This window comes from Pteropus alecto, unplaced genomic scaffold (assembly GCF_000325575.1).
Source record: "Pteropus alecto unplaced genomic scaffold, ASM32557v1 scaffold57, whole genome shotgun sequence".
Taxonomy (NCBI): domain Eukaryota; kingdom Metazoa; phylum Chordata; class Mammalia; order Chiroptera; family Pteropodidae; genus Pteropus; species Pteropus alecto.
Window position 1 is genome coordinate 11,326,355 of NW_006442508.1, and position 12,573 is coordinate 11,338,927.

Sequence of the window (12,573 nt, forward strand, 5' to 3'; positions counted from 1 at the left end):
CAGCCTAACAAATGGATGGCTTGGTTTTAGGGTATTAAAATTTTCATTTTCCTTGCACTATAGGAAGTATTTTGGAGTCTTATTCTTTTTGTAACGGGTTCCATGGATAGCTTCTTATTTGAAGGGTTATACTTGATTTTTTATTTTTTAGGAGAAGCAGTTATTTATACTTCATGTAAAATGTTAATAAAATGAGCCTTACAGTATTACAGCTTTCTATAACATAGATTTTTAAAGTTCAGAATCTTTCCTTTTCTAGAAAGGATTTTAAAAATTGAATATATTTTTATTGATAAAGACTTCTAAGGGGAGACAGAAGGAAACAGCCTTTTAAAGACTATTTTTTTAAAAAGGTATCAGCTAACAAGGGTGAAATCGGTGATGCCACTCCATTTAATGATGCTGTTAATGTGCAGAAGATATCTAACCTTTTATCTGATTACGGCTATCACCTCAGAGGAAATGAGGTATGTTTGCTCTTACATTAGTAATTTGTTAAATGTATTCTATTTTGTATGTGTGGTTTCATTTTTAAAAAATTAAACCTTTCGTTGAAGTATAACACATCAAATACGTGCACAAATCATAACTGTACAGCTTGATGAAGTTTTAGAAAGTGAACACATCTGTGTGATTGGCACCCAGATCCTGAAAAGAAAATTACTAGAATCCTTTTATGCCTAGACACCCACTCCCTCTTCCTCATCTTGTGTCCCCTTCGGTAACTGCTTTCCACCCCCACCCCAAGGTAACCACTCTCTTGGCCCCTAACAGTACAGATTAGTTTTGTCTGTTTTCATTTTTATATAAATGGAATCAGTGTATGTACATACATTTTTTTGAACTTGTTTAACATTTTAAAATGTTTCAGGTCCTGTACAACGGTTTCACTGGCAGAAAAATCACATCACAAATTTTTATTGGCCCCACTTATTACCAGCGTTTGAAGCACATGGTGGATGACAAGATTCATTCTCGTGCTAGGGGACCTATTCAGATCCTTAATAGACAGCCAATGGAGGGTAGATCTCGGTAAGAGAACTGCATCATCGTCGTTATTATCGATTAGGCTTTTTAAATGAAAAATGTCAAACACAATTATAGAGATAATGGTATAATGAAACCGCCATGTGCCTGTCACCCCACTTCAGTAATTATCACCTCATGGCTAGTCTTGGTATAACCATCTTCCCTCTGCCACCAATCCCTGATTATTTCCAAGCAAAGCCCAGACATCATATAATTTCTTCTGTAAATATTTCATCAAATATTTGAGTGGTTCTCAAATTTCTTGATTCTAGGATTCCAAAGAGCTTGGTTTATGTGAGTTGCATCTGTCGATATTTATCCTATTAGTAATTAAAACAGATTTAAATTATTTGTTAATTTATTTAAAAACAACAGTAGTAAACCTATAGCATAACATAAATTTTAACATTTAAATTTATTTTCCAAGTAAATGTAGTGATGCATGACACTGGTTTATCTTTTTGCAAGTCATTTTAATGAGCTGGTTTTTGAGAAGACAGCCGGATTTTTTGTGTCTACTTCTGCATCCATTCCATTGCAGTATTTTATTTTTTATGTTTAAGTATATGAGGAAAATCTGACCTCACGCAGATATGTGGTTGGAAAAGGGAGGTATGTTCTAATAACCTTTTCAGGTGATTGTGGATGTTGTTTTTGGATACTACATCAAAATGATAAGTTGTAGTTTCTTAAAGGTTAGTTGTGACGTAGAATCTGAAACCAAGTAAGTGAATTTTTTATATTTATTACATTAAAATCCATTGGTCTGTCTTGCACTTTGAATGTATCTTTTACAAGTGAATAATTCTGTAGCATCATAATTGGTCATTTGGAAAATATTGGTTTAATAAATTATGCATTTTTAAATGTTGATATATTATACCAAAAAATTCACATTAGTGAATATTATCATTGATGTCATCAGAAAAGTCTTTAAATATTGGGAAACTATCAAGCCCATAGTGTTGGATAGATGTTTTCTAAAATTCTAAGTTTTGATTGAAAACTCAAATTTTCAATAATTTTCAACAAATACTTATAATTGTCTTCTGTGAAAGCTCACTTTGTTCATTTTCAAAAAAATGTCTGCCAGCTGAGTCTGAATTAACTTAGTTGGTGTTAATATTGGTGGATTAATATAATTGCTGTCAGCTTTTTTCAAGTAATGAATATGTTTCATCATAAAAGGGATTAGTTCAGAATCCTGCAAGTGCCTTTCTTTAAGACCATTCTCAGTATACAACTGAAGTGCTTTATGAGGACTTCCCATTTTTTTCATATATTATTAAGAAGATGTGTACTCAAGAGTCAGGGTTTAATAAAACTAATCATTTTTACTGCTTCACTAATGACAGTCTTAAGTAAAACTGGCTCTTTTCCTTCACTCACAGCGGAAAATATGATTGCTAGTAAAGTTTGTGTTCAGGTGCCAGCAGTTTTAATTCAGTTACTTTTGCAACCATCAACGCAATGTCAACAGAGTGAAAGAATCAAATGTGTTGTTAGTATTATGAAAATAGTTTTCACCCTCACAGGGTCCAAAAAAAAAAAAATAACCACAGTACCTTCTTAATATTACTTAATATCCAGTGTTCATATTTCCCTGAGGAGTGCACACTTTTAAAAAAGGTTTGTTGGTTTTAATTAGGATACAAATAAGGCCCATGCTTTGCAATTGCTTGATAGGTAGGTCTCTCTTTCTTTTTAAATCTAGGTTGCCCTCCAACTATTTTTCCCTTGCTATTTGTTTAAGAAACTGGATTGTTTATTCTGGAGCTTTCCTCACTGTCTGGATTGCATTCCTAGACTGTGCATTACTGTTTTTCTCATCAGAAGCAGATCTAGAGCCTTGATGAAATGTCAGGATCGTTTTTTCGCAGTAGTACTTCGTAGGTGGTATTGCATGCTTCTATGTCTGGTTGTCTCTCTTATGATTTTAGCAGCTATTAATGGTCATTACTTAATGCCGACTGATGCAATTCTAATTTTATCATTCCTTCCATTATTAACTGGAATACTTTTATAGAGAGAAACTTTGCTTCCTCAGCTGGTTACTTGGTGACGTAATTCACATGGTAAAGGCAGGATAAATGCTTGAGTCTTTCCCTTTATTTACCAGTTTTCAAAATGAGTTGGTTGTCTACCATCTTCCAAAGTTGACCAATGATTTGTTTTTTGGTAACAGCATTAGAAACGCATTGATTTTTATGTATTTTGTGTATAAAGAATGTTAAGGAAGCCATCGTCATCCACCTGTCTGGACATCTGAACAATGCATTTCATTTTACGTTCATGCTGGGCACACCTGTGATTATTCACTTGTTCTTTCCATTACTTTTGCCAACATGCATTTATCCTTTCAGGCTTGATTGTCTAGAATATTCATTCATTCATGAAGAAGCTGCTTGATTTAGATCCAATTTTTTTGTAATTCATTTTTTAGTATATAGTTGAATTTTTAGTAAGTTAAATGATAGCATGATGAGATTCTACTCTGTACTTCGTTGTATTTTATGAGGAAAATTATATGCTATACTTGAGAATCAAATTATTTAATCCATTTGAGGACCTTCTAATACACATCAAATAGTTGGTAGACTTCTTAACCCACAATGTATTGAGAATGCTGGCGTATAAAAATTAGTCTAGTTCTTCTTTACTAATGTCATTCATTACCTTCGCCATTCATCAGTGTGGTATTGCTAATAGAAAACAAGTTCAAAATAAGCTGTTGTTTTTCCCTTATAGTGATGGCGGCCTGCGTTTTGGAGAAATGGAGCGAGATTGTCAGATTGCCCATGGAGCAGCCCAGTTTTTAAGGGAAAGATTGTTTGAGGCATCAGATCCCTATCAGGTTCATGTTTGCAATCTTTGTGGAATAATGGCGATCGCTAACACCAGGACTCATACATACGAATGCAGAGGCTGCCGAAATAAAACCCAGGTGTGTATATACCTTAGCAGTTAGTATTTGTTTAGACTGTAACCATGTTGGTCTGATCATCCAGGCAGATTTAGTATGGTGGAAGAGATTGGCATTTTCACAATTTTGAATATCACATCTCTATAGGATTCCTAGTTTTAAAAGAGGAAAAAGAAAATTTGATTTCTCTAAAAATCAGTTTAAGTTTTAGTGTGGTAATGTCTCTAAGCTGCTCATCTTTTGGAAAAAGTCCTTATACAAGGAGTTTTAAACTGCATTTAAAAAATACCTTTTAATTGAGAAGGGTAAATATAAATTTTGTCTGGCAGAAAGGATGAAATACCAAGGCTCATTAGGAGAAAGAGCCACCAAAGGCCAAGGTAGCACGATGAGTGTGATCAGCCTATGCATTTATTCATCAGCTCCAGCACCAAGTTTTTACCTTTTTCTGGGGTAGGGAAACGGGATTAACTTCAGTACAGCTTTGTTAATTCTCCTTTTTTTTCTTTCAGATTTCTTTGGTGCGAATGCCTTATGCGTGCAAACTGTTGTTTCAGGAACTTATGTCTATGAGTATTGCACCTCGAATGATGAGTGTATAGCTCTTTTAAAAGATTCTCAGCAAGATACTTATAAATAGCTTTTGTTTCTATGATATGGCTTTAAAAATGACATGTACTACGTTGTGAGAAAAAGCATTTTATTTGTTTTTTTTAATGATACGCATGCTTTTCTTCTGTAAATAGACAATAAATTTTTGTAGATAGTCTCGATGAGTTATCTTTATTTTGTATTTCACTATGTAAAACACAGTGACTATAACTAAACTGTTAGTGGACTGGATGAAAAGAAACTGGTTATTAGGCAAAAACAGGGGTTGTAGTTATCCATGATTATTTTTAGCTATGCAGACTAATATATTCTGTAGGTTTATAGTTCGGTGCCTTCACCTGTTTAAAAAAATGATAAAAATTAGTTACATATATGGACACAGTTGACTTTCTAATTTTCAGTTTTGTTTCCAAATAAATGATGTTAACATGTGGAGATAAAGGATATGTGAGTAACTATATAAATGATATGGTGGCGTGCTCTTTGGTATTTGTGCTATATGGTTTTAGATGTGTAAGGCAATTTTGTTGTATTGGTCTATGTGTAAGAGATGGACTTTATTATAGAACTGGGAGACCAGTTCCATAAATGAGCAAGCTGAGATCCAGAGAGGCTAAGGAATTTTCCTTTGTCATCCAGCTCTTAATTCAACATTTAAAGTAGAATAATAATGGCAGAGCTGAGACTCGAACACATTACTCTTAGTTATTGCTCTGTTTGTTTCATTGCCTGGCATTATACATCTTGGCTGAAGAGCCAAACACATCTGACCAAACACATCTTTACTTGATAAATTCTTCCTTTCATACCACAGTTGAGTGATCTATACAGTGGAGTGGTTTGACAAAACACTGACAATAAACTTTGTTATTATTAGCTTAAGAGTAAAGCCAATCCAGACATCAGTCTAATAGAACCATATAAATGTAAAGTAGCATTCCTCTGACATGGCCAGGAAGGGGGCTGAAGAGGAAGCTGTTGACAGTGGAGTGGATAGAGGCAGACAGTTGGGTACTTGCCAATATATTTTCTGGCTTTTTCTTATAAAAGCTCAAGGTGAAGGACCTACAATCATTTTTTTTTTTTTTTTTTTTTTAAATGAGAATTTAATATAATCACAACTCCAAGGAAAACTGCCATATAGATAGTTATGGGAAATGTAAGCCATTACAGTCAGGCTCGAGCTTTTGTCTCATGTATAAGGTGAAGAAAGCATCTAAGTCATAACAACAGCATTCCGTCAACCATGTGAATGTTCTTTTGGAGCCTTGTGCACTACATTTTGATAATATACTTAATGCCCTTGTGGAGTCCTAACATTACAGGATTTCATTAAGAGCTATGTTTATACTTTCATGTTTGGTTTTGTTCTTTATTAAGCAAAAGCACTAGTCACGTTTAAATGGTTGGGAGGTTGACTGCCTACCTTTATTCACTGGTATTTCATGTAAGGCATCAACCACTGTAATTTTTGCTGATGCTGAAGCCTGTCCTTGGGAATTGGATGCATGGCACTCATATTCTCCAGCATCTTCCTTACTGAGAGGAGATACCTGTGAAAGAAAAAGGATCTTTAGTGTCTGTGGTGGTCTCTCTTCTTCCAATGGTTTCAATTAGGTCATTATTTCATAAGTTTCCTAAGATGACCGGGGGATTCAGAGCAAAGATACTGCTAAAAATAGTGCAACTCCTGTGCTAGGCTAATTATACAGCCACCATATGTGGTTTGCCAGGATTCACACTCCGAGGAAATGTCACGGACAACTTTTGATCACATTGCATAAGATAAGAACTGACCAGGTGTACATATCAGTTTGAGGGAGACTTTGATAAGGTATGTGATCCAGGTACTATCCATGAGTATCCATGGCTATCAAAGGTCAAGTAAAATAACTATTAATCAGTAATTGATTAATTAAATTAATGTTTGGACCAGTTAGTTCCCTATGAGAATTTTGCTTTGAACTCTTAGGGAAAAAAATTAGTTCTCATTTATTTGTCGGTCATTTCCACAATATCCAATAAATGCCAGCTGTTTTTCAGTCCCTCTGAAGGAGGAGCAGCTGGGCTGCTTCAAGAGAAGTGGAAGGACAAGCACTTTCAGCCTGGCAGCACATCAGGCACCTTTGCCCGGTCTGCTGTGACTCCCCCGCCCCCCGCCACTTCCACCCCTGACCTATGGACGTTTCCCCTTAAGAACTGGATCTTTGAAGGTGGGGCGTCTCCTCCCACACACTTGCAGCATGCACCTGGGGCCTGGTGCACCCTGAGTATGGTCCGTGGCTCCACCTGGGGCGCGAACCCAGGACCTTTTGCGTGTAAAGCAGATGTGCTAACCATTACACTATGGAGCTACCCCCTGCTGTCTGACTTTAACAATGAAATCCTGCCAGCTCTTGGTACTCACCAGCACCCAGCCAGTTACTTCATGTTTTTCTGGACCACCCCGAGTCTGAATGGCCAGGTTGTCCCGATCACCAGGCAAGAGTTCTGTTCTTTGAACTCCATAGTGACCCCTTTTTATCTGCAAAAAAAGGAGAAATAGTCTGAGTTCTCTGTACTTATCCACTGGGGAGTGACCACATTTCTATAGTGCACAGGCGTACATCAGACTTAATTGGATTGAATCCAGACATTTTTATATTACCCTTTCCTGAATACTCAAATAAAATGTAGATCCTCATTTCTTTCTGTCAGTTTCCTTGCAATGCCTGGGGAATACACACCGTCATACTCTCCTGCCACTGGCTACCATCACTCACTCATCTTTGTAAATTCTGCTTCTCAGTGCTGGGCCTTTTCTTGCCTGTGATGCCATGTTTGACTGACAAACTATGTCACCCAGTTCTAGATTTGATGCTGGAGACCTTGTGTAGGAGCCCAGGTCCTGCAACAACCTCACCAATGAAAAATAGTAGGTTGTCCAAAGCCAATACTATTCCTTTGTTCTGAGGGCCAAGTGTTCATTAAATCATCTACCAAAGTCCAGTGAGCAAAAACCCCTGTCAAATACATGCTGTTGTCATTATTCTCTGATGACCAAACTTGCTGCTTAGCCCTGTGCATGTCAGATTCAGGATGAGCTAAGAAGAAAGTTTCCTTGGTTTGAGGCCAATAGTGAATACTATTTTTTCCCCTCATTAAAAAAAAACAAGAACAAAATTTACCTGTATCCCCCCATCCCCACCCCATACACACACTTTTAACATAAATTTCTGGAAGTGGAATTGCTGAGTCACAGAGTATAAAATTCTTTTAAAGTTTGTGATAATGATGAGTTTTAAAAAAGGGTACACAAAATTAGTAGTTGATAGTTGGTCATGGGGATGGGGAGCATGGCAGAGGGAATGCAGTTAGCATTAATGTGTTGGCTAGGTGGAGGGCCAGAGGAGGGAGGGAGCAACTGGGCGTTTTATGAACTATATAGATGTCTGACCAATGTACTGTATACTTGAAACTAATTTTTTAAAAGGATACACGAAGGGATGTTTATTCCATCCCATGTTCCTTTAAGAGCTAAACTCTTATTGATACTACCTTTGTAATTAGAAAAAAAGTATTTACAATCTCAAATAGGTAGTTTTCTTCTCTTTTGCTTTTATAATTAAGCAAATCTTGAGTTTAAAAAGACCAGAGCATATATTTTTTTGACACTACATCATCGTTGCTTCTCCCAGCGTGGCCCTACAGGCTGTTACCAAACTGCTGTCTCAGCTTCACACCCACCCTTTATTTTCTCTGCTTTCCGTTGTCAGTGCTGGGACTCTGAAATCATGTAGGATCTGGGCCAGCTCCTACTCTATAAAAAGTATCTAGCATTACTGATTTGGAATGCCTGGTTTTGCTTTTTTTTTTTTGGATTTTCCTACATTGCCGGTATTAGAGACAGAAAACCAGGTATCTTGGTATTTTACTCACACAAATGCTATAAACAAAAGATATATTCAAAAGCATTTTTTTCCTTCACAGTTTCCCAGGTAGCTGGCAGAAATGGTTATGCTAGTGTCGATTTTGAAGTAATTTAAAAATATTTTTAATAATGGTTTAAGTATAATTTGATTCAATGACTAAAGTAATATGTCTTTGGTCTTTATTTATTGAATTCAGGATTCTTTAAGCGTTTTGTGTGTGACCAAAGTAGAAAAACAGCACAGAAATAATGAATCTTAGCAATGGAGCCATTGCTTCCCAGATCATGTAGCTCTTAAAGAGGATTCTGTGCCATTAACCTGACCCATCACGTACAGAGCAACTGTTCTTGTCAAGCATTTGATTGGAAAACTAATACTTATATTTAACAGAACTCATATTTAATACACTGTAAAAACTTATCCACCATGTAAAAAATATAGAAATGTCAAAAATTTTTACATGGCAAATTTTTACATGTCATTTTCACTTACGTAATGGGGAGTTCGTTGATAAACGTTTTCCAGTGTTTAAAAAAAGATGAAGGCTGAGAAAAGTGGCTTCTAAGATGATTCCACATATGTGCATTGGGCTGGAAGAGCCTCAAAGCCTGAACCTTAGAAATCTGTAGGGCAGGAAAACCGCCCGGTCACTGTTCACCACAAAGGGCCACTCGGGAGAGGATTCTGTGCCATTAACCTGACCCATCACGTACAGAGCAACTGTTCTTGTCAAGCATTTGATTGGAAAACTAATACTTATATTTAACAGAACTCATATTTAATACACTGTAAAAACTTATCCACCATGTAAAAAATATAGAAATGTCAAAAATTTTTACATGGCAAATTTTTACATGTCATTTTCACTTACGTAATGGGGAGTTCGTTGATAAACGTTTTCCAGTGTTTAAAAAAAGATGAAGGCTGAGAAAAGTGGCTTCTAAGATGATTCCACATATGTGCATTGGGCTGGAAGAGCCTCAAAGCCTGAACCTTAGAAATCTGTAGGGCAGGAAAACCGCCCGGTCACTGTTCACCACAAAGGGCCACTCGGGGAGAGTCAGAGGGAGACCTAGGAAGTCATTCCAGCCCTCTCTGGTTATATTTTAGCTGCAACAAATCTTCCTGAGTCCTGCTACTGCAGATAAGCAATTAATAAGAAAAAAGAAGTGCCATAGCAGGTGCTGGGAAAACTGGTCGGCCACATGCAAAAGAAACTGGACTAATACCAGACACAAAAATCTTATACCATACACAAAAACTAACTCAAAAAGCATTAAAGAATGTAAGACCTGAAACCACAAGACTCCTAAAAGAATAATGCATGGGCAGTAAACTCTTTAACATCAGTCTTGGTGGTGATATTTTGGATTTGACACCAAGAGCAAAGGCAACAAAAGCAAAAATAAACAAGTGGGACTACATTAAACTAAAGTTTCTGCAAAACAAACTCGACAGACAGGCAACCTACCAAATGGGAGAATTTGAAAATCATGTATCTGATAAGGGTTGGTATCTAAATATATAAAGAACTCAAAACTCAATAGCAAAACAAAAAACCAAAAAACAAAAAAACTGAATAAAAATGGATAGAAGATCTGAATAAACATTTTTCCAAAGAAGACATATAGATGGCCAATAGGTACATGAAAAGGTGTTCAACATCATTAATCATAAGGGAAATGCAAATCAAAATCACAAGGAGATAACACCTCACACCTGTTAGGCTGGCTATTATCAAAAGACAAGTGTTGGCAAGGATGTGGAGAGAAGAGAACCCTTGTACACTGCTGGTGGGAATGTAAGCTGGTGCAGTCATGATGGAAAACAGTATGGAGGTTCTTCAAAAAATTAAAAATAGAACTACCATATGATCTGGCAATTCCACTTCCAGGTATATATCCAAAGGAAATGAAATCACTATCTTGAAAAAATATCTGCACCCCTATGTTCACTGCAGCGTTGTTTACAATAGCTAAGACACAGAAACAACCTAAGCATCCAATGACAGATGAATGGATAAAGAAAATGTGGTATAAATATAAACAATGAACTATTATTCAGCCATAAAAAAGAATGAAATCCTGCCATTTATGGCAACATGGATGGACCTCGAAGGCGCTATGCTAAGTGAAATAAGTCAAAGATAAATACTGTATGATCTCAGTTATATGTGGAATCTAAAAAACAAAAAAGAAACAAACTCCCCCTCTCAACCAAACCAAGTTCTAGTACAGAGAATAGATTGGTGGTTGCCAGAAGTAGGGAGTGGGAGGTGGAGAAATGGGTGAAGGGAAGAGTCAAAAGGTACACAGTTCCAGTTATAAATTAGTCACAGGGAAGTCATGTACAGCATGGCAACTCTGTATTGCATATTTGAAAGTTGCTAAGAGAGTAGATCTTAAATGTTCTCATCACAAGAAAAAAAATTGTAACTTTATGTAAGATGACAGATATTAACTAGACTTACTGTGGTGATCACTTCATAATGTATACAAATATCAAATGGTTATACCCGAAACTAATGCAATGTTAAATGTCAATTATACATTGAATAAAAAAAATTTTAAGTGCCAATGATTACAGAAGCAGGATGGATTAGTTTGATTCATGCAAGTCAATGCATTTCAAGGATTCACTGAATTTCATGGAAACTTAAAAAGACATGTAGTACAGAACATACTTGTGCCTTTTTGGGGAAGTTTCAGAAGAGTTTTATGATGAAACAGAATATTTGTCTATTAAGATTTCTAGATCCCCAGCCACTGTAAACAAATAAAAGATAAAATGATTGTCTAGAAAAAAAGTTCTGTAATACAGGAGAAAGGGTCTACATCTTTAATGTACAAAAAGCCACAGACCAATAATAACAAGAAATAATTCAATAGAAAACTGGATAAAGAATACGAAGAGGCAATTCATAAAAAAAAAAAATCCAAATATTAAAATATTCTCAATGTAGTCAAGTAAATAAAAGAAATAATGTGATGATACTTTTTATCCATCATTAATAGAGGGATAATCTTCAGTGCTGGTCAGGACGCAGGGACGCGGCACCCACGCACTGCTGGAGAGTGAACTGCTACAGCCCATTTAGAAACCAATCTGACAATGTCTATTAAAACTAAAGTCTTTTGACCCATTCGTAGAACTTTTGGGGAAATCGATAGGGGAAAAAAGACTTGTATGTAGTCTATGTGTACTTGGATGTTTAAGGTGGCATCGTTTAATGATTATGGTACACCCATACTTGGAATATTACATGGTTGTTGAGAAGCAGACCTGGGGATGCCTGTGAAGTGTTTATCGAGAAAAACAAGTTTCAGAGTAACATGGACACTACGTTCTCGCCTCACACAGGGGATATGTGTTTTGTTTACGTTTGGGCAAGAATAAGGGGATGGGGGTATAAACCAGGGCAGTTCACATCGGTTATTTCAGGAAACAGGAGGTAAGGGGGAGATTAAGAACTCTTTCTTTATACATCTTTGGACAGTTTCTCTTTATTACCATTATAACTTGCTATTTTTAATGAAAGAAAAAAAGAATATTCTTAGAGGTCATGAAAGCCCAAATCTGAAGAAATGGTCAGGTGGGAAAAAAGAACTGAATAGGGAGCCTCTCAGTCTCATAAACACCAAGTGTTGGGAAGGAATTCTAGGTGTTTTACCTGCCCTGTAGGCATCATCTCTGATGTAGGGTTAAGGTAAATATGGCTATTTCAATTCACCTCCCCATTTCAAAATAGTTCCCTTGAAATCATTATAGGCGAAGGGTTTGCTGAAAAAGTATGGGGCTTGTTAATGTCGCATTATAACTCCTGGTCAGGAAAGCACAGACCCTTGGCCAGGCTGTGCCAACCATGAGAAATGCTGCTGTAGCCTGAGGTGTCCCAGAGAGAAGACCTGTCTGTCCCATTAGACCTGGTGAGCTAAGAACCCTTGAGCAAGGAAGATTCGCTATTTCTTTGAACCTCAGTTTAACAGGGGGAGGATTCCAATATTCATTTATATCCAAAAAGCAGTTCTATGTTAACTTGGATTTGGAAAACATGTGACCTGCGTATAAGCCTGTCTTCTTAACAATCTGGGTACAAGG

General features: G+C 36.5%; 2 protein-coding genes across 2 annotated transcripts in view; one reads left to right on the forward strand and one right to left on the reverse strand.

Moving 5' to 3' along the window:
• POLR2B (RNA polymerase II subunit B) overlaps positions 1 to 5,008 on the forward strand; it is a 43,727-nt gene extending 38,719 nt beyond the window's left edge. Inside the window, exons 23-26 of the mRNA XM_015597545.2 lie at positions 354 to 467; positions 872 to 1,032; positions 3,778 to 3,973; positions 4,465 to 5,008. Coding sequence (XP_015453031.1) covers positions 354 to 467; positions 872 to 1,032; positions 3,778 to 3,973; positions 4,465 to 4,554 — 561 coding nt within the window. The 3' untranslated portion in view covers positions 4,555 to 5,008. The remainder of the gene's footprint in view (positions 1 to 353; positions 468 to 871; positions 1,033 to 3,777; positions 3,974 to 4,464) is intronic.
• Positions 4,635 to 12,573, reverse strand: part of IGFBP7 (insulin like growth factor binding protein 7) — a 68,551-nt gene continuing 60,612 nt past the window's right edge. Inside the window, exons 3-5 of the mRNA XM_006922526.3 lie at positions 6,972 to 7,088; positions 5,991 to 6,117; positions 4,635 to 4,902 (exon numbers count right to left, since the gene is read on the reverse strand). Of these exons, the coding sequence (XP_006922588.3) occupies positions 4,883 to 4,902; positions 5,991 to 6,117; positions 6,972 to 7,088 (264 nt within the window). The 3' untranslated portion in view covers positions 4,635 to 4,882. The remainder of the gene's footprint in view (positions 4,903 to 5,990; positions 6,118 to 6,971; positions 7,089 to 12,573) is intronic.